The 22,818-nt window shown below is 43.3% G+C and overlaps 1 protein-coding gene across 2 annotated transcripts; it reads right to left on the minus strand.

Moving 5' to 3' along the window:
- Positions 1-4,426: 4,426 nt before the first annotated feature.
- On the minus strand, positions 4,427-11,872 carry LOC105058008 (eukaryotic translation initiation factor 5A). Of its 2 annotated transcripts, none has more exons than XM_010940760.3 (6): positions 11,726-11,872; positions 11,413-11,561; positions 7,809-7,931; positions 7,668-7,724; positions 7,515-7,589; positions 4,427-4,840 (listed from the first exon to the last, which is right to left on the minus strand). In XM_010940760.3, exons 2-6 carry the CDS (start codon positions 11,533-11,535, stop codon positions 4,739-4,741), a joined length of 480 nt encoding a protein of 159 aa, XP_010939062.1. In that variant the 5' UTR covers positions 11,536-11,561; positions 11,726-11,872; the 3' UTR covers positions 4,427-4,738. The 2 variants fall into 2 exon arrangements, with proteins under 2 accessions (XP_010939062.1, XP_010939063.1); XM_010940761.3 differs by lacking the exon at positions 11,726-11,872 and adding an exon at positions 11,654-11,675.
- Positions 11,873-22,818: the final 10,946 nt, after the last annotated feature.

Raw genomic sequence — 22,818 nt, forward strand, 5'->3', positions numbered from 1 at the left:
ACGGCTTCCTCCGCTGGGATGACGCCTCCCGACGGGTGGTCGGCCTCCTCTTCGGTTCCCTCCTCTTCGGCGAGTAGCGGGGCGACTCGGCTGACGTCCACCTCCGGGTACAAGGCATGGACGGCATCCCGACCGTCCTCGAACCCGACCCGGTAGGAGGCGAAGCCCGACTCGAGCATCTCCTCCTTGTACCGGTCGGAGGCCCGGAAGTCCTCAACCGCACGATCGGCCGACTCCCTCGCCGACCGTACCTCGTCCTCAGTATGGGCCAGCTCCTCCCTCGCCAACTCCGCCTCGGCCCTGGCAATTTCGGCGTCGATTTGGGCGATGGACAAATCCTCTTCGATTTCCGCGAGCTTCTCCAGGCTGGCCCAAAGTTGCTCGCGTTCCCCTTGGAGTTCGGAGGTGGCACTGTCCCGTTCGCGTCGAAGACGACGCACGACCCGACCTTTGTGCTTGGCCTCCTTCTTGGCCGACTTCAGTTCGGCCATAAGCCGGGAGACCTCGTCCGTCAACTTGGCCTCCCGGTCGACCGACTCCTGCAGTTGGTCGACCAGCATCGCTCTTTCGGCCTCGGCCACCGCCGACCTTTCCTTGAAGGCTGCCCGAACGTCGCCGAACCTTCGGTATCCGGCCTCCAACTCGGACATGGTGAAGATCAACTGCCGACGGAAAAAAGCTTTGTCAGAATTATGTGGCAAGCGAAAATTCTTCTAAGGAAAAAGGTGACGCGAAGCTTACCTCCACCATCGACGGGTAGAACCGCGACAGCATCTCGGTCACCTGCCGAGACCGCAACGACTGAACGTCGGTAGGGAGGAGGATCCCCTGGCACAACCTCCTCGCAAGGTTGTGGTCGGCCAAGGCCGACGCACCCTCAGGGTAGTATGCGCTGGGGGGCATTGATCTCTCCTCCTCCGAGGGCTCCATCGGGGCTTTCCCCCGATCAGCTGCCCCGACCGACGGGGCTGGCAGCGATGGGACGCTGGAGTTCGACCCGACGCCCCCCGTTGCGCCAGCGGACGCCTCCGGACGATGTTCGGCTTCCCGAACGACATCCGGCTCCACCCGCGGCGGCGAAACCGCCGACACTCCTTCGGCCACTTCCTCGGTCGGCCTCTCCTCGACTCGGACAGTCGGAGCCGCGAGGGCTATGATCGGCTCCGACCCCTCGGTCGCCGACGCCTCCACGGTCGGCGGGACTGGGGCTGGTCTCTTGGAAGGGCGCGAAGGGCCAGCCCCCGACGCTGGCCTCTTCCTCGCGGCGGCAAACTGACGAATTTCGGCGTCGGTCGGCCTCATCCTCGACGGTGTCCCTGCAAAACCTACCAATGTCAAAGGCCGGACCAGAACTACCCTAAAGCCGAACAAAAAGAAAAGCTGGGGGATCGGGCGATACCTATTCGGGGGACCAGACTCAGGCCGGCATCATAGAGAGCTTGCTCGGTAACAAGCTCCCTCTGCTTCGGGACCGACATGTCTTTGAGTCGGTGGAAGTCCTCCCGGTCGTCCACGTCGACCCGACTGTTGTCGTTGGCCTCAGTTCGGGGTACACCCCAGCGAGAAGGAAAGCCCCAAGAGGAGGAAGAGGAAACAAAGAAGAACTGGTTCTTCCATCCATGAATGGACGATGGAAGACCGGTTATGAAGGCAAGACCCTTCCGGGGGTTGAAGAGCCACCACCCTCGGGCTTTAGGGTGGGGTCGGAGCACAAAGAAGGCCCGGAAGAGGGAAACGCGGGGGTCGGTCGGCAGGAGCTGACACAACAGCGCGAAAGAAATGATTAGCCGGACAGAGTTCGGCGCCAGTTGCGCCGGACAGAGTCCGTAGTAATCAAGCAGATTCCGGACGAACTCCGGAATCGGAAGTCGAAGACCCGCACGAAGGTCCTCAACATACAGCGCCAGGTCGCCGGGCGGAGGGTTGTTGACCCGACCGCCGGCCCCTGGAGCAGAGAGCCGAAACTGCTCCGGGATGCGATAGTGCTCCCGAAGCTGATCGACGTTCGGCCCCGAAAGCGAGGAGGCCTCATCTTCCGGAGCCGATCGGGTGTCGTCGGTCGGGTTCCCCGACCGAGCTCCCTGAGTCGGTTTCCTGGTCATTGTGCAGGAACCGAAAGAAGAGAAAGAAGAAAAGAAAGGAAGAAGGGGAAGGAGGACCACGAACCCGATGGACCCTCCGGAAGTAGAGAAGAGCTCTGCCCGCGACGACCGAGAAATCGCCCGGACAGAGTTTCCCCAGCAAATGGCAAATGTGGGTCAGGGTCCGGGAGGTCCTATATATATAGGGCCGACCGACGGCCGAGATGCTCCCGCGCCGACCAAAGTCCTCCAGATGCGCGACGCGTGGCGCCCGCCGGTTGGCTGAGGATTCGGCGCGCTTCGCCCCGGGACGCCCGCACCGCCCTTATTAAATGCCGGAGCGGACGCCGGCCAACCACCATGACACGCGGCGCGCAGGGGTTGGCTCCGCTGTCGGCCGCCCGCGCCGGTCCGCATCCCCGATGGGACGCCTCACCCGCGATCGGCGCCGAATATCCGATCGACTGACGCCGTATCGTCCGGCGCCCGATCTTCTGACACCGACGTGACGACTAACGACGACAAGGCGTGGCGTCTGACACCTGACGCCGGCGTGACTTCTGGCATCGACTAGACGTTTGGATCACTTGGGATTCGTGAGATGTCTGACAACGGATCAGCCGGCGGTACGGTCGGATCTGCACATGCGACAAATCCACTCCCAGTCGCCCGGCCTTGCTACCCGAATGAAGGCATCGGCCAGCTCTCCACACGACTTAGGAGTGGAGGGGGGCAACTGTTGGGGGATACCGACCGACCGACCGACCGACTATCGGAGGGCCCGACCGGCTGGCGGCCCGACCACCGACCGACCGACCGACTATCGGAGGGCCCGACCGGCTGGCGGCCCGACCGACTAACCGACGGCCCGACGAACGACTCTGACTGGCCGATCGTAAGTCGGGCGACAGGCCAACGGACGCCATCAGCGGCTAACTGCGGCCATTCCACGGTCCATTCCCGACCGACTAAACCCAGAGGTCCGGTAGCCGACCCACTTGAAGCTCGCCGACCGACGGAGGAGTCCGACGCCACTCTGCTGGCCACCGACCTTGGGTCGGCCGACTCCACCAACCGCCGTACGGCCGCCAGACGTTGTCAGCTCTGACACGGACATGCGGCACAGTTACCTAGGGGCATTGTCCCGCCGAGAGCCGGGTCAACCCTGGTGATTAGACGGCTACACGACGACATGACGTTTTCACGGCGGCTCTGACAGCCTACAGTGAGTTGACAGTTCCTCACTTGTCCGCGCCATTAATGATGGCGCCATACCGCGCTCCACTATATATACCGGGGAAGGCAACAGTGCAAGGGGTCGATCCGCCCGTCTCTCCCACATACGCAGGCTCGCTCCTCTCTCTCTCTCTCTCTCTCTCCCTCTCAGAGCTCTCTGTCTGCATTTCACTGTTGCCCAGTCACCTCTCTGACTTGACCGTCGGAGGGTCCCCGCCGGAGCCGCCTCCGGTCAGTGCGGACTTCCTTTTGCAGGTGCACGCTTCCCGGCGATCGGGCGACGAGACGATTGGCCGCAACACTTGGAACACCAAAGATGATAACACTGATTACGTATCTGGTAACTGATTACGTATCTAGTAAAATTGAAAGCGATAGATTTAAATGCCCAAAGTTTAATCCAATATAGAGACGTACATTATAAGAAAGCAGCTCTTCGAGAGCAAAGTATTCTGGTGTGCAAAGCTCGTTGTCGCGGCTAAATTTAATCAAAAGAGACGTGCGCAGAGGTCTCCCGAGGCTCGTCCACATTTTCTTAACACTGAAACTCGTCCACACCTTGGCCTAAAACAGATAACTCTCACTCAATGCAGAATTTCACATGGGAATTCATATTGAATTCCAGTCAGATCAAACCTCATCATCAGAAAATTTAAAAAATTTCTGATCCCAGGATCCCAACTACATTCGCAACAATTCCTTTCTTTTATCCATCAGAGCCAGATACAGCAAAAATTTCATCTTCTGCAAAGCTTTAAACATCAATGTCAGAACATAAACATAAGGTCCGTCTGCACAATTCCCACCTTGGCGCTGGAGAAAAGCCAAAGTTGCCCACAAAAGAAAGCCAACCATGGGTCTTTCAAACGCTAATTTCACAATGACCCATTCAGGTTCAGAGAAGCCAAGACCTATGAGCCTTCTGAATGCTAAATGCAGAATGACAGGCTATAGTAAGAGGAATAGCATCCAATTATTCACCCAGCCCAGAACAATCATGGTAGGAGGATGGCAAAATTGAATGCCTTAGTAGTAAATATAATTATTGATAGAGAGAGAGAGAGAGAGGAATAATCATGCCATTGGTATAAGACTCGAAACAATCAGCATAACCACCAACCACAAAACCTTGTCTTGGAAGCAATTGCCAGTGCCAAAAGTTAAAACAGCAAGATGCAAATTCAATAACATCATCACAGTAATAGTGAATATCATAGGAATGTAAAATCAAGTTCTTAAAAGCTAGTTGGAAACTATCCCAACAATCCCTGCCCTTAACTCCTGTGCCAAAAGGAGATTCAAGATGGATGAAAATCTTATAGTATCTATCTATATATCTTCTCAAAGTTTCAAATGGCTCCACTGTGCTCTTACAGAATCTGTAGCTTGAAAAATAACAGCAGCCGACAGATGCAGAAGAGCTACTTGGGGCCAATATCTTTTAATGCACAAATCTGCTCCTCACCCATTGCAGACATCACAGTCACCACCAGATCCTTCCCTTCAGCAAATCCATCCTTAATCTGCATTCCATAAAGAAGTAAAAGGTTAGAAAATTCAAATTGTAGCCACCACAGTCATAGAATGCAAAAATACAGACGCCAGATTGTTTTATAACCAAATAAAGAAGCTACCCTCAAATTCAATGCAAAAAAATAAAAATAAAAATAAAAATAAAAAAGAGAAAAAGTTAAAAAGGGTAGAACACAAAAGAAACAGCTTCTAAAAAAACATTGTTAATGATTTGTTTCTCCTAGTAAAGACTGCACAGAGTTTAGAATTAGCATACCAGACATCAGGCAACATACCATGATTATAGACTTGTGAGTCAATGTTAAACCACTACAATTCTTCTTCTAATGTTACAAACACCTACCAAATCCAATAGGCATTAATGTTCAAAATAAACCCCCCACCCCCTGGGGGCCAACCAAAAACAGGAAAAAAAAAAAAAGGATGTTAAGAACAAACCAAAAATTTTATCAAACAACAGTCAACCTGCTCAATTATATTGGGGTTTAATGTGGAAGCATGGGGACCATTTGAGAGAGCGGGGTGGCCTCAGTATGAGCACATGGTGCCTCTGGTTGTGTGAGAAAGAGGAAGATAGATGGCCATGGTTGGGGCAATGTGGTGAGGAGAGGAGAAATTGCAGCATGGTGGGATGATGAGGTGGGCCCATGTGATGCACACAGGATGGGAGGATTGGATGCATCAAAAGAAAGAGTATAAGCTTCAGGAGGAGCAGAGCTTTTCTTCCTCTTCCGGTTGGTGCTAGGGAACGTTTATGGTTCATCCAATAATTTGAGATCTTTTCTTCATTCATGTGGATTTCATGATTCTAGATTTTCATTCTGATAATACAATATCAAAAGATCCCATATGAGTGGAAATATTGTAGCTTTCATCATAAACATCATATCATGAAAACCGAGCATAACAAGGAGCTAGTAAGATTGGACAAGTGGCTTCATCTTCACTTCTATATGATATTACCTTTTTACTGGATTTTTAAAAGAAAAAAAAATATTAACAAAAAGTTTGGCAACACATCCCTTGAATCTAGTCAAACAAAATCCCCATTAAACCACCTACTGATCATGTACTTTTATCATTGTGAAATGAAAAGAGAAAAATATGAATCAGACTATGATACCTTGCAAGTCTATACAAAGTTCTCGGTAAGTTCAAGAAGATTATTTAGATTAGATGCAGTTCTAAAAACACCTAGAATGGTTAAATTACTTATTTTATCCAATTTCAACACTTAGAAAATAAAAATGGATATAGACAAATCAAAGAGAGAAAAACAAATTAAGGGGGTGTTGGGGTACTCCAAGATACTAGAGTCTTAGAAGATTTCTCCAGCATTCCAAGATCTGGAGTCAAAATTTATCATATACCATTTGGATAGCAGTTTTTAGGTGAGGAAATAATAGCTTAATACCCAAATAGCAGAGTAAAAAAATAATCTCCTTTGAGCTCTGGAAAACTTCCCAGATCTCATCAAGATTGCTTGAGGTCGCTCCTTCCCTCCTTTTCCTCTTTGTGGTCAAAAGACCATCCTCCAACTAAGTCACCTTATCTAATTGAGTCTAATACATAGAAATCCTTATCCATCTATAACACTTCTAGCAATGCAAAATTATCTACCTGAAGTATAATCTTTCTACTTATGAGACACTGATTTGGGGCTGGAGCTAAATAAATTCATCAAAAAAAATAGTCATAACAAGCCAATACCTCTCATGTATTTAATCCAATCAAAATTATTTCTGCATTATTATTACCCAACTAGATGTTTTCATGGTTTTGACCAAGACCACTTGCCACGTGTAAGCCCTGCTTGGAACATTGTGCTGATCTGTCTCACTTTAGAAGGAAAATAGTCAAATTGGAACTTCTGGAAGATCCTTGAAGAATTTGCCTAGCAGTCACTCTCAACATCAAAATGTTAGAACCTAGGACAGCAAGGTGTGGAAATAATTGAAGAAATCTTCAATTTACTAACAAATAGAATAACTTTTGTCCTAAACTAAAATATTTGTTTTAAGAAAGTATGATTAATTAGAATGTTCTGATCACATTAAACAAATTCCAGATGTGATTAGTACTTGCAGCATACATCAACAATTCAATTTGCAAGCATATTTGGATGTAAACTTCTGCAATGATCCATATAGTCCAGGAGTGTGACTATGGAAATTAGTTGAGTATCATTTAAACAAGGAGAGAGAGAACTATTATTCCTCCACAACCATAACAAACACTGCAATTGCCTGTAGTTGAACCCAGTTATCAAAGTACAATGAAGATGCACAATTCAAAGTCTACGATATCATATAAGCAATGGTACTACTGACACGTGCCACTGTAATGGTAATGCAAAAAAAAGGCCGCCCAAGAGGGGGAAAAAAGAAAAAACTGATAACATCCTCATTGTGATGCATAAAAGACCAATCTATCATTATATTTTTCCCAAAGTGAAAAAAAAAAAAAAAAGAAAATCTAAGTCAACAGGGAAAGTGCACAAAAAATGCATTACTAGCAAGCCCCTTCTGGCAATTAACCTAATATATTCCAATGTACTTATACAAAATAGCAATTAAAGATAATCATTACAAAATGCCGAAAGTTAATATAATCAATAACACTTGCTGTGCGAAACAGGCATCAACATGAATCAGAAAAACTGACCTGCGTAAGAAGGGGCTCATCAGTTGGGAGCCTCAAATCATCCTTAGTGTTACCATTTTCAGTCAGCAGACTCACCTACCACAGGAAATAAAGAATTAAACAAAAATACATTGGATTATCAAGACTCTGCATGGTGAAAAAACCAATGCATACAAATCCATCCTCAGAGATATCAATGAGCTGATACTCAGTACGATTAACATCAGGAACCTGCAAATAAAAGTGAAATCAATATAGAAACCCTTAAAAAACAAACAAAAAAAAAATCCATAGTAGTTAAAAGGATTTGCTTACATCACAGTTGTGAGACGAAGGCACAATATCCTCAAGCTTCTTTCCATTGAAGATATCGATGCCAACAAAGTGACATTTGGCATGACCATGCTTCCCAGTCTTAGAGGTTGAAACCTCCACAACCTATTGCAGTAATCACAAAGCAATTCAGTCCACAAGACAGCTAGAAAGAAAGGGGAAAATGTTTTAGATAAGTGAAAAAAATAAAAAGCAAAAAACAAACCATGCATAGTCACCTTCCATCCATATCACATTCACTAACGTAGAAATCCCAGCAGAAATTTATTGAACATAAATCAATATGCCACTGTATGACCACAGAAACATCCAAACAGAACAAAAAGAAAAATATGTTTGAAGTGAAAAAAGACAAAAAGCAATCATAAAGCAGGACATGGGGATAGAGAGAAATATGATTTTTGAAGTTCAGAACTCACTATATGGATAAACAAGATTGACTAATATACAAGAGAATGGTGATGATGATCCAGCTTGCCTATGATTGACTCTCAAACAGAACTATGATATGTAGATGATCGCACTGTCATTCATGCAAAATGAAAAATTGCTAAAATCTCCCAAAGCATTATAATATTACTATGTGCAAAGATTTTCTTCCATTGAAAAGGTTGATTAAAATTCCACTTGTTCAATAATGTTCACAAGTAAGAAAAAAGATAAGCACAAAATCTAAAAACAGCAAATTCACACCCAAGAGGAAATTGTTGAAGGAAACCATAAACGTGATGTGAAACCCGGCCCACTTGGGCCAGTTTTGAATTGAAGTCGGCAAACCCATTACTGGCTTCAATTCGAAATTTTGAAAAAATTTTGGGGATCGAAACAAGGGAGATCCCGATACCCTGCCGATCTTAGTGATAAGGCCACCCAACGGTGGCCGGTGCAGCTTCTTCGGGCCGGTGCGAACCACCTGCGGCTGTTGGACATCGGTGGAACCGGCGAATGACAGGCGTTAGGCCAGCCTTATCCCTTAGTGCCCCTTTTCCTATTTAAACCCCCACCCCCCTGCAATCGGCATCACCAAACTCCTCACCACTTTCCTCTCCCTTCCTCATCTCCAGCAACCACTGAGCCACTGTAGCCCAGCACCACCACCCCATAGATCTCATTCTTCTTTTAAAAGCCGTAGATATCCCACGATTTCTCTCCCTATTTCGAGCGTGATTTGTGCCTCTTTTGCCACCAGAAGTCTCCACTGACAGTTGTGACCTACTACTGTTACCACCACCGATAAGCCCTTCCCCCTCCCTTTCCTTCTTTTGGCTCGGGATGCCGCTGCCATAATAGCAAGGGGCAGCACCTCTTTTCCCTCTCGACTCCCCTGTGCATGGCCGAACCACCATCCCTAGCCGCCGCAGTCACGCCACCACTCCCCCTTCCCCTCTGTTGGTCTGGGTTGCGCCACTGCCCCCTCCCTCGATTTTCAAGAGCCACGAGGGGGCTCTGTTTCAGCCAGAGAGAAAAGAAAGAGAGAGGAAAGAGAAGAGAGAGAAAGAGAGAGGAAATAGAAGAGAGAGAATAGAGAGAAAGAGGGAGGAAAGAGATGAGAGAGAAAAAGAGAGGAAAGAGAAGAGAGAGAAGAGAGAGAAAGAGAGAGAGATGATTCAACCTCTCAGACCCATCTTGTGAATCAAATCCCAATCCGACTGAGATTAGATCGACCCAAATCATATAAATCTGACTTGTGAATCGACCCAAACCTTGACCCAGACCGAAGCCAGACTGAGATTCTTTTTCTCTTTTCACCCAATTTTTCCCAATTAAAGGCTAATGGCTTTATTAATTTGTTTGATCAAAGCCTTCATCGCCAGAAGAGCACCGAATCTAGGGACTGAGTCACGTGCCACCTTTGGATTTAATTGTCTGTAAGTTTTCTTTTATCTCAAGATTTTTAGTACACATTTATGTATTTAAAAAATAAATTTTGTATATAAAAGAATATTTAAATATTTAAAAATAATAAAGTTTGGAGGTATATATTTTATGCATAAAAAATAATTCAAAATTATAGATCAAGCATGGTGTCACCTTAGCATTATTACAAAATTTAAAATGAAATGATTTTTTTTAAATGTTGCATGATTTTTAGAAACAAAATTATTCATGTTTATCCTTGTATGAATTTTGAATAAAAATTGTCCTCTTATTTTTGTAAATGAGATGTGAAAATTTTGATTTAATATTATTATGAAAATAAATATGATTATTTGATTATGGTACAATTATGAGAAAAAAATCTTATAGTTAGACAGTGATCTAGATCTAGCCCATGAAACTGACCATTGGCCATACATCAGAAATTTTGTCAGGACTAATCACTGACAGAGTTAGTCCTTTTGGATCTAACCAATCGGGATTGATCACTGGCACATCTGATGTGTCGCATGTTTATTTTCAGGACTAATCTCTTTATTTTATCATGGAATAAATCATGGCCATGTGAATCAAAACTAGTTTTCTTCTCAGTCTAACCAGTGGGGTTGATCACTGGCCCATGCTGAATGATCAGATGTTCTATATTTAGGGCTAGTCTCTTCTGGATCTTATCACAGGACTGATCATGGCTGTAGTCACTGAAGATAGAGAGAATTTTATGTTTTATTGCTATGCATAGCATATTTTTAAAAAAAATAAAATTATATTGATATTTATATCTATTATTGTCAACAGCTATATTTGAAAAAAAAATTAATAATACTTGATCCCTCAAAAATATTGATAACTTACTGAGTTTGCAAAACTCATTCCTTCTTTTCATTTTTTCAGATCCAAAAAAGCATATGGGGATTGCGACCGAGTAATGAGGAGCTTGGGGTTTTAGAAGATATTTACTTTAGAATAAATATTGATTTTGATTTATGTTAATGAATCTCACGAGTTATTAGTGAATTATTTTCATTTGAATCAATAAATTAGAAGTTTGCTTTTCTACCACTGTCTGAGTAGGTTTGTTATGATATTTTGAAAGTGAAGGCCGGCCTTGCATATCATGTGGGCTTAAACCCTAAGGATGTACGGCTGCCTATTGCACCCCCGGGGCGTGACACGTCATGTTAAAGAGAATCCGACAGGAGACAAAAGAGTCAAAGGAAGATGATTGAACCACCTAAAATCAATCTCAGAACTCAACTGGTCCGCCGAAATTAGATTTAAATATAAAAAAAGTTCAGTTCCAATAGTATCAATAACAAATCCAAAACCTCCCGATCAAAACGAACACTGTTCTCTGAATTTGCAAAATATGCACCCGAGCTAGGTCAAATTGTTGCTTACTTCCATACTAGATATCAAGGCTGCAACAAAGTAAAGCCATTGTGATCCCAAAGTAGCGACGAATATCAGGAGAAAAACCTTGTCATAGCATGCAAACGAAGCTGAACCATGAATCCATATCGAGAAAAAGCAAGAGAAATTATAGTAGAAATAATCAAACAAATAAACACCACAAAATGAAAGAAGATTTCATGGGAATTCATATCACAATCCATCAAAAGAATCAGAGCGCCACCAAACCTACTAAAATGAAGAGTAAAACGAACAAAGATGGCGAAAACGGAAGAGATTGGATCCAATCCGCACAAACCTTACAAGCCCTCCCCTTGATCACAATATACCCATTCTTACGGATCGTTCCAGCCTGCTGCGGAAAGGTCTTCGACGCTCCCGCATCAGCCTTCGACTCGAAATGGTGCTCCTCGTCCGACATGCCTCCCGATATCAAAATCTACCGCGCTACAAAGATCAAATTCAGAAAACCGAAATCAGAACCAAGAAACCGGAAAGTATAAGGATCAATCGATCGACGAAAACCTAGCCGATGTTACCAGATCTAGAAACCGAAGGAAGGGCGAAGTAGAGAAGAAAGAGGAGAAGAATTAGGATTAGGGCTTAGTTACCTTCCTGCAGTGGGGTGAGAGAGAGAGAGACGGGGCAAAGAGAGAGGGGCCCGACAAGGTAGACGGCGAATGGTCGCGGGAACCGCCTTAAATATCTAGGCCTTAAAAATGGAGGCGGCCCGGATTCCGCCGGGGCCTAGGGTTTTCATATACTCGGCCTAAAAATCGCGTCGCGTCCGGGCCGGCTACAGCCGTCGGATCGAGGAGACACGTGGACGATCAGATCTCGGGAGGCATCTCGTTGCGTTGGAAGTACGCATAGCGAGTCCGAACCCGGGCGACCGTTGAAGAGGAACCACGACGTAATGCTGTTCGACGGACACCGGACAGGCTTTTTGGACCGAGAGGTTAATAAGCGTGAGTTTTACACGTGGCTGATTGCATGGAAGTTACCACGGCTGCGTTAGGTGCCGAGATAATTTTTATTTTTCTTCATTTTTTATGGTACAGCAAAATTTAATTAAATAATAAAAATTTACGGAAGAGATAGTGATAAGTGTTACGGGTCATGCCAACGTAGCCGTTGTCTTCGAAATTCATCCTTGAAAATCTCAAACTGACAGAAACATCGATATGAACCTTAACAACGAACATTATTAAATTCATCATGAAGTGCTAAGATGAAGCAATATCATCGACTTTCATCCGATCCTTAGCTCGAGTATTACCAACCTCTAAATCGATATCTCACCAGCAATAGAAATGTAGTCCTGTGACCAACATCGATACAGACTCCCACCGACCTCCAAGTTGGGATCCCATCGACCACATAGGATGATGTCTCATTATCCACCTTGATGCAGGTCTAATTAGGATGGCACATCGACTGTAGGTCAACCTCAGTCCACCGATGATTAAGCTATATGGGCAATTAATTAGAATCTTCCAATAAATTTTCGGAATGTGGTCACATCATGTAACAAACACCCATGACTAACAATCTAATTAGTGGGTGGACTTCCTATCCTAACAACCTACAGATTCAGGCATAACAAACTCCGATACCTCTCTATATAAAGATAATAAGAGGACTGCAAAAGGTATGCACACATAATACTATATGATACCATTCTAGACTAAGATTCTCTCTCTTATTGTGCTCAAGCTCCAACTAACTTAAGTATCGGAGGGTCCCCATCGAAATACTACTCTCTTTAGTGCAAGTAGACTTTTCTTGCAGATCTCCCTGTGGCATCTCAGTGATCGATCGGACACTCTTCCGCCACATCAGCTCGCTTTGGAGCCTTGACATAACAGTTTGGCGTCAGAGAAAGAGCTAGTAACTTAATCAGAGAGAAAGAGAGAGAATGCCTCATGCAAGTACTCCACCACTTCTCACCGATAGTCTACTCAGAGAAGCCGAGATGGAGCCACCTAGCTCACCTCTCATGGGCCTGTAGAGCTGGTGCAGCCACCCGTGACGACGGACCCCCAACAATTTGGTGACCTAGTCCACCAGGTCCAAGTGCTGACGAACACCGTCCAGCACCTATAGCAAACCATGGAGCAGTGGTAGCCACCTCACTTTGCTACTCAGGCGGTGCCATCTCGGCACAATTGTCGGGACCAATCTCTAGTCATGGAGAATCCTCCTCAAGGAATGTGCCTATTGACCTCAGCCGATCGATGATCGCCATCCCGCCATGGATCCGCCCACGACAAATGACATTGATGGTCCCTTGCTTCTTCTAGCGGAGACTCAATGCCGAGCTATTCGTCCTAACCCAAATGATCTCACCAAGAAGAGGACCTCAAGCAGAAGATCCATGAGACCAAACACCGACTGGCCAAGGTCTAGGTGGACAGTAGAGGAAATAACGAGGCCCTTGACTTTAGTTCTCGGTCACCCTTCACCCACTCCATTCTCTAAGAACCGATCCTGAGTCGGTTCAAGATGTCAATGGTAGAGCCATACGATGGCTCCACCGATCTATTAGATCACTTGGAGGGCTACAAAGGCTTCATGATGCTCCAGGACGCTTCAGACACTCTCCTCCACCCTGCTTTCCCTGTGACTCTGAAAAAGGCAATGGGAACATGGTACTTCGAGCCTTAGCCGAGATCCATCAGCTCCTTCGAGCAACTTGGACGCCAGTTGGTTGCTCACTTTGGAAATAGCCGAGTTCAATCGAGGACCTCAGAGAGCCTCTTCTCCATCCATCAAGAAGAAGGTGAATCCTTGTGGGACTATGTGGCTGCTTCAACACAGCCACATTAGAAGTCTGCAATCTTGATGAACCCGTTGCCATGTCGGCTCTGAAGGGAGGCCTCCGCTATGCGTGCCTTATCTATTCCCTCGACAAGATGTTTTCAAGGGACTATGCCGAACTTCTGATCTGGGCCCATAAGTATATGCAGGCCAAAGAGGGCTGAATCGTATGTCGATAGGAGAATAGTCAAGCTCCCAACAAGAAAAAGTATGCATGAGAGGATACAAGCCCAAGTCGAGATGAAGTAGAATCTTTTTGACCAGCGAAAGTTCTGCAACCGAAGAGTCCGCCACAGTACTACAACAACTATGCTCTGGTGATTGCCTCCCCGATCTCAAATCCTTATAGAGATCGAGGGACAGAGTTACCTTCGCTACCGTCCACCATTGAAGTTTTCAATAACTCGAAGGGACAAGTGGAAATATTGTCGCTTTCATCGTGACCATGGTCACAACACCGAAAAATATCTTCAATTGAAGGATGAGATCGAGGTTCTTATTCGAAGAGGCTACCTTAGAAAATATGTTAGAGTGCACTAGAATCGAGCACTTGAGGAGCTACCTCGGCACTAGTCTAACAAGGACAACAACAATAACTGACCAACAGCTGGGTGATCAATATGATCTCGAGCCTTGGAGCTGGTAGGGGGCAGAGAACCAAGTTGACATCACTCCTATTCCCTAGACTTAGAATATCGAGAACCTCCAAATGCACTACCAGTAAGACTTGTAGTTATTTGTTTTCATTAATGAAATTATCCTTCTTCAAATTCATACAATTTTGTACAAGTCAAAAAGGTTGGGTAATGATGACTATGTGGGAATAACCCTCAAGGGATCTCATATGGCCACCTGGTGCTCTTTTTCCATAGATGAGTCGAGCGATGGTCGAGGATGATGATAGGAGATAACCCTCAAGGCATCCTACATAGCCATCATGCACTCCTCATCTGCAGACGAGTTGAGTGGAGGCCCATAACAACGACAACAAGGGATAACCCTCAAGGGATCCCACATGACCACCTAATGCTCCTCATCTCCAAATGAGTCGAGTGGAGGCCCAGAACGACGACAATGGGGTTAACTCTCCATGGACCCCTCATGGCCAATTGGCGCTCCTCGTCTTCAGATAAGTCGAACGAAGGACCAAGGCAATGATTAAGGGGCTAACCCTATGGATTCGGCCATTTAGTGCTCTTCGTCCTCGTGACAAGTCAAGCGGACAACATTGATAACTACCAAATATCCTCGACTACAAGCCAAGTATAACAACAACCATGGGACATTTAAGCACTAGATTGAACCCCTATCGATTGGATCGACGAATCGATCCCTCGAAGATATCTCAGTCCTAGTTGAGACCTCCAAATTTTGTTTCGCATGGCATTGACGACAAGAAGATATCCTAACCCAAGTTAGGATCTCCACAATCCAAATGCCTCAAAAACGGTCTGAGGACAAGGACATATCTTGACCCAAGTTAGGATCTCCACAATCTAAATATCTCAAAAACAATATGAGGATAAGGAAATATCTTAATCCAAGTTAGGACCTCCACAAGCGAATGTCTTGAAAATGATCTGATGACAAACTCTGAGGTCAAAAATCAATCAACAAAAATGATTTGGCAAAAATGTAGCCAAATAGTCTGTTTGGAATAGACCTCGGAAGTCTTCATCAGGCAACATACGATCTTGACTTACGACCTTTAATAGGGAGAATTAAAACACCTCGGTAACATTCCGATGTTAGCTAACAAAGCTCATATTTCAATTGAAGCCAATGACTTGGCAAAAAATTTGGCGTCTAAAGTTAGAGTAGACTTCTATAATCTACATCAGCAAAAATATAACTTTGGGAACAATCCCCATTTAAGGAGACTAACTTTGGATGAAGTGGCTATCAAAAGGCTAAACTTCAGAATATGTCCGATCATGCAAAAGAAGATCAATTATCAAACGATACTTACAACTTAGTAAAATTCAAGGATTTAGTCATAATTCAACCACCAAAAAGACAAAGCAACAAGGCAGTTCACCCGTAATCCGAACAACTCAAATTCCCCAGCTCGAACATATACTGAGGAGTGGATCGAGGAATACTACTTCCTTTGCCTAAGATAGTGCCTTGAGCTCAGAAGTGGGGGATAAATGTTATGGAGTCATGCCACCTAACTCGACGTCCTCGAAACTCATTCTCGAAAATCTCGAGCTGATGGAAACACTGATGTGAGCCTTAATGACAAGCACCATTAAATCCATCATAGAGTGCTGAGATGAGGCAATCTTATTGGCTTCTATCTGACCCTTAGCTTCGGCACCACCGACCTTCGGATTGATATCTCACCAACAACAGGAATGAAGTCTTGTGATCAATGATGATACGGACTCCCACCAACCTCCAAGTCGGAATTCCATCGACCACAAAGGATAAGATCCCACGATCTGTCTTGATGCGAATCTGATTAGGACGGCACCTCGATCGTGGCCAACCTCAGTCCACTAACCGATTAGGCCACGTGGATAATTAGTTGGAATCTTCCAATAAACTCTCGAAATGTGGCCACATCATATAACAAACACCCACAACTAACAAACTAGTTAGTCGGTGGACTCTCTATCCTAATAACCTATGGGTTAGGCATAACAAACTTTGACACCTTTCTATATAAAGGTAATAAATAAATCCCAAATGGTATGCATACATAATGCTACATGATGCCATTCTAGACTAAAACTCTCTCTCTTACTGTGCTCAAGCTTCGGCTAACTCAAACATCAGAGGATCCCCTATCAGAGCATCCCCTTCTTCGACGTCAGTGGACTTCTCTTGTAGGTCTCTCCTCAATGTCTCGATGACTGATCGGACGCTCCTCCTCCGCCACATCAACTCTCTCTAGAGGCTTGATGCAACAATAAGCAAAATTTATAACTGTATTGAATATTATATGATGCATAAATGATCATAAATTTATTTCAATTGATCATTATATTAAATTTTTTTAATTATATCTAGGTATAAATGGTATTTAAGTATAAGAGTTGGTTTTTTCATAAAAATAGAACCATAAATAAAGCATTTTTTTCATATAAAAATATTTTATTTGTTTTTTCTTGATTTGCTTAGGGAGAATGCAAAGAATTTAATTTAAATAATAAAAAAATAAATAATGCAATAATGAAGGTTCAAAATATATACTCTAGGAATTTAATTTTAACATGGCTATATATGTTCCATACATTTCCCATAAATTATTCTTAATTGGCAATTTTAAAGAGTACTATTAGTTAAAGCGAACGTCAAAGAAAGGCATTAGTGATGATGATATGACAATAGAACTAGAAACTTTCTATTTCTTGAAGATATTACTAGCAACTTATTGCCACCTAGAAAATTTAAATTCCTGCAAGATAAGATAAGGACATCCAAAGAAGAAAACACCATACCAAATTCAATGCATATGCTGGAGTCCAAAAAAATTCATTCTACCAGGTTAAATTTGGTCACATTAATGCTATTAGGAAAAAAATCATTGATTATCTTTTTTTTCTAAATCAAAATTTTTATTACAATCATGCAAAAAATCTGGAAACTTTTGCACTTGTTTCTTATTTTCCTCATGGTCCCTTATTCTGGTGCTGTAATTATCGCTCTATTATTGGTTGTCTTCGATCCTATGCCAATACATGATCAATCTTTCCTTTAATTCCATAAAGGCACTTGTCTCCTTCCCCTACGCCTCCCTTTGTCTTTTTTTTTTTTAACTCCGGTACCAGAAGAGGAGAGGAAGAGAGAGAAAGAGACCCCAAAGACATCAATGATACAGTAGGTCTGTTATGGCCCAAAACCCAATTCAGCCCACCAAAGCCCAAAAAAAAAAAACAGGGAAAAATCGGGAAGAAGACTCCCGATAGGAGTCTTCTTCTCCGGCGAGACCCAAGCGAGATCGGAATCCTAGGACCCCTCGGAGTCCTAGGATCCCCTATAAGAAGACCTCCTCCTTCCCAGAAACCCAACATCGGCTCTTTTTCCCTCTTTTCCTCTCCGATTTTTTCGAAGTAGAGCCGCGATCCCTTGCCTTGTTCTCGCCGTGACTGCTCTCTGACGAGGCCACCGGAAGTCAAGATAAGTTTTCCTCCTTTTCCTCTCTTCCTTCCCCTTCCTTCCATGCTCTTGTGCGCGGCTGCCGGCGACAAAAGTCGCCGATTTTCGATCGGAGAAAGGGACCTCTGTTTTGGTCTCTTTCCCATGAATTTTTCGGCACCAGCGATCGCAACTGATCGCCGGCCATGCTCCTCCGTGACCGGGGGAGTGGCCCCCCTCTGCCGTCGGCCTCCGCCGCGGCGGCCGTGGCCCGAACGGCCGGTCAAGGTCGGAGGACCGCCGTCCCCTGTTCGGCCTGGAAGGAACCAAGAAAAAGAAGAAAAAGAAAAAAAAGAAAAAGAAAAGAGAAAGAAGAAAAAAAAGAGAAAAAGAAAAGGAAAGAAAAAGAAGAAAAAGAAGAAAAAAGAGAAAAAGAAACGAAAATAAAAGAAAAGAAAAGAAAAGAAAAAATAATAATAATAATAAATATATATATATATTTATATATATAATATAAGTAAATAAATAAATAAATAAATAAATAAAATTAAAAAAAATAAAAAAAATGATGAGAGAGAGTTTCTCTCTCTTCTTTCAGTCTGAACCCTGACTTTCTCTCTCTGAAATTGAACTTTCTCTCTCTACTTTCTCTCTCTAGAATTTTCTCTCTCTAAGTTGTTTCTCTCTCTTGATGTATTTCTCTCTCTCTAAAGTTATTCCTCTAGGATTAGCGTAGTGGAAGGCTTCATCTGATGATTTTGATCGAGTTTAGGGAAGAGTCTGATTTTAAGTGAGGTTTTGATTTTGAGATTTGTTAAATTTAATTTTGAATTAAAATTAATGTAAAAATATAATTTTGGATAATAGGCACGGAAGAATCTCCTAGAAGTTAGTCGATCTATTCATTCAGTGCTCCGTGAAAGGTAAGTAATGAATCATCTTCTCGAGATATTCCATATTTATTCTGAAAATAAATAATTATTCTCTGAAATTATGCATGATTTATAAAATTATGTTTTGAAAGAAAAATACTTTTGAAATATTATGGTACGTCGATTTATGCACATGTTCAGTGAAAAATTATGATATATTATGGTATAAAGTATTTTGATACAGATCGAATTTATGCTCTCAGCCTAACTATGTTTCAGTGGGCCCCGTCAACGGAGATTATACGTTGGTACTCAGTGGACCCTGCCAGTGGGGGTGGTGCGCTGGTGTTTGTAGACCCTGCCAGTGGGGGTTGTGCGCTGGTATTTGTGGACCATGCCAGTGGGGGTTGTGCGCTGGTATTCTATGGATCCCGCCAATGGGGGTTAAACGTTGGTCATAGTCAAGGCTGTTGAGTTACAAGTATTTTTGAATCGAATCGAATTTATGATTATATTATATGTGAATATTTAAAAATATTTGATTTATATTAAATCAGCATGAAATATACTCTTATGTTTATTTGCAGTATTATTCTTGAAAATTATATAATATCTGAATTATCTAGTTGAGATATTTGTTACTTACTGGGCTATCTAGCTCATTATCTTTCTTTCTATTTTTCAGATTTAGATAATTAATTTCGAGCGTGAGAAGAAATATTGGGACAGAGCTTTTAGAGGCGAGATTTAGCATTGTCAACTTCAATAAACTTAGATCTATTATTTTATTTTTAACAAAAATTTTATTGGATGTAAGACATTTGATTTAATTACTTGAATTACAGTTGAATAATAATTATTTGAATTTATTCCACTGTGATGCATTGATATCGTGATGAGATGCCTTGCATGCTTATGGAGAGAGTTCTTCATGAGTATGCGGTGGTTGCCGCGATCCTCGATTCACAATCTCGGGTCGGGGGCGTGACAATTAATATGGTATCAGAGCATAAGTGGATAAATTATGACACATAGAATTTGACATAGTATGAGTGTAGGTGGGTAAATATTAGGAATATTGGGACGTTAAAGTATGAGCATCATAATAAATCTATCCTAACAAATAGATAAATGAATCTAATAAGATTTTACTACTACAAGGTTACCATGCCTCTCCGTAGAATGACAAGAACTACTCAAGGAATTGCAAGAGAGACATCACAACCACGGGATGGTAGCACTCCCCATCTGACCAGTGGCACCCCTCAGGAGGAGGGAGTCGTAAATCCTAATGAGAGTACTTCGAGAGCACGTCAAGAACCAGATATGGCTCAGTTAATGCAGACCCTAATCAGGATGGTACAAGCGCAACAACAAATACAGCAGCAAATGTTTGAACAACAGCAGATACAACGAGATACACAACAACATCAGCATCCACCACCTCAACATGGAGAGCAACCAGTACAACGGAACAACATTTCAGAATTTAAAAAGCTTGCTCCTCCAGCTTTCAAGGGGACTACTGAACCTTTGGAAGCTGATAACTGGATAATGGAGATGGAGAAGGCCTTCACTGTCCAAGAGTGTCTTGATGAAGAAAAGATTCGATATGCAGCTTATTTACTACAAGGAGAAGCATACAACTGGTGTCAGCGACTACAGCGCAAGCATGAACAAGACGGCGAAATACTTACCTGGGAAAGATTTCGGATTGCATTCTACGATCAGTATTTTCCTCGGAGTATAAGGATCCAGAAAGAGCAAGAGTTTATTTATTTGAAGCAAAAGAGTATGAGTGTGACTGAATATGAAGCAAAATTTATAGAGTTAGCAAAATTTGCTCCGAGATTAGTGGATGGTGAGCAAGAACGTGTTCACAAGTTCGAGATGGGACTGAGAACTGAAATTCGAAAATAAGTGGTTCCATATGAATTGACAACTTATGCTGATGTGGTAAACAAAGCACTGATAATTGAAAGAGAAGTCAATGAAGAACGCATGGAAAGAGAAAGAAAGCAAAGAAAGAGAGCAAAATCAAATGACACACAAGGGCAGAATAATAAAAACATCAAAAGATCAGCTAAGGGAGCAATAGATAATAAGACTCAACAAATTGATGGTGAGCAGTGCTCCAGATGTGGCAAAAATCATGCAGACAAGAATTGCTATTGGAATACAGGTGCTTGTTTCAAATGTGGTCAGATGGATCATAAAATTGCTAGCTGCCCGCTAAATACTGAAAATCAAGTTGGCCAAAAAACTTATGAAGGACAACATAAGGGTGGTGGACAGATTTCTAAAACTCAGGGAAGAGTTTATGCGCTTACTCAACAGAATGCACAGGCTTCCAATACAATGGTGGTAGGTATGAAAATTTTCGAGGATGAAATTTTTTTTTTATGGGTGAAGAATGTTATGGCCCAAAACCCAATTCAGCCCACCAAAGCCCAAAATAAAAAAAAAATAGGAAAAAATCGGGAAGAAGACTCCCGATAGGAGTCTTCTTCTCCGGCGAGACCCAAGCGAGATCGGAATCCTAGGACCCCTCGGAGTCCTAGGATCCCCTATAAGAAGACCTCCTCCTTCCTAGAAACCCAACATCGGCTCTTTTCCCCTCTTTTCCTCTCCGATTTTCCCGAAGTAGAGCCGCGATCCCTTGCCTTGTTCTCGCCGTGACTGCTCTCCGACGAGGCCATCGAAAGTCAAGGTAAGTTTCCCTCCTTTTCCTCTCTTCCTTCCCCTTCCTTCCGTGCTCTTGTGCGCGGCTGCCGGCGACAAGAGTCGCCGATTTTCGATCGGAGAAAGGGACCTCTGTTTTGGTCTCTTTTCCGTGAATTTTTCGGCACCGGCGATCGCAACTGATCGCCGGCCATGCTCCTCCGTGACCGGGGGAGTGGCCCCCCTCTGCTGCCGGCCTCCGCCGCGACGGCCGTGGCCCGAACGGCCGGTCAAGGTCGGAGGACTGCCGTCCCCTATTCGGCCTGAAAGGAACCAAGAAAAAGAAGAAAAAGAAAAAAAAAAAGAAAAGAGAAAGAAGAAAAAAAAGAGAAAAAGAAAAGGAAAGAAAAAGAAGAAAAAAGAGAAAAAGAAAAGAAAAGAAAAGAAAAAATAATAATAATAATAAATATATATATATATTTATATATATATATAAGTAAATAAATAAATAAATAAATAAATAAAAAAAATAAAAAAAAATAAATGATGAGAGAGAGTTTCTCTCTCTTCTTTCAGTCTGAACCCTGACTTTCTCTCTCTGGAATTAGACTTTCTCTCTCTACTTTCTCTCTCTAGAATTTTCTCTCTCTAAGTTGTTTCTCTCTCTTTATGGATTTTTCCCTCTCTAAAGTTATTCCTCTAGGATTAGCGTAGTGGAAGGCTTCATCTGATGATTTTGATCGAGTTTAGGGAAGAGTCTGATTTTAAGTGAGGTTTTGATTTTGAGATTTGTTAAATTTAATTTTGAATTAAAATTAATATAAAAATATAATTTTGGATAATAGGCACGGAAGAATCTCCTAGAAGTTAGTCGATCTATTCATTCAGTGCTCCGTGAAAGGTAAGTAATGAATCTTCTCGAGATATTCCATATTTATTCTAAAAATAAATAATTATTCTCTGAAATTATGCATGATTTATGAAATTATGTTTTGAAAGAAAAGTGCTTTTGAAATATTATGGTACGTCGATTTATGTACATGTTCAGTGAAAAATTATGATATATTATGGTACAAAGTGTTTTGATACAGATCGAATTTATGCTCTCAGCCTAACTATGTTTCAGTGGGCCTCTCCAATGGAGATTATACGTTGGTACTCAGTGGACCCTGCCAGTGGGGGTGGTGCGCTGGTGTTTGTGGACCCTGCCAGTGGGGGTTGTGCGCTGGTATTTGTGGACCCTGCCAGTGGGGGTTGTGCGCTGGTAT

This window comes from Elaeis guineensis, chromosome 15 (assembly GCF_000442705.2).
Source record: "Elaeis guineensis isolate ETL-2024a chromosome 15, EG11, whole genome shotgun sequence".
NCBI lineage: Eukaryota > Viridiplantae > Streptophyta > Magnoliopsida > Arecales > Arecaceae > Elaeis > Elaeis guineensis.

What these genes read in the sequence shown, in the direction of transcription:
- LOC105058008 (XM_010940760.3), bottom strand. Translation starts at nt 11,535, where the DNA reads ATGTCGGACGAGGAGCACCATTTCGAGTCGAAGGCTGATGCGGGAGCG. An exon ending in TCAAGGGGAGGGCTTGTAAG is followed by an intron (nt 7,932 to 11,412) that starts GTTTGTGCGGAT and finishes TTACTGCAATAG; the next exon opens with GTTGTGGAGGTTTCAACCTC. An exon ending in ATGAGCCCCTTCTTACGCAG is followed by an intron (nt 4,841 to 7,514) that starts GTCAGTTTTTCT and finishes TATGGAATGCAG; the next exon opens with ATTAAGGATGGATTTGCTGA.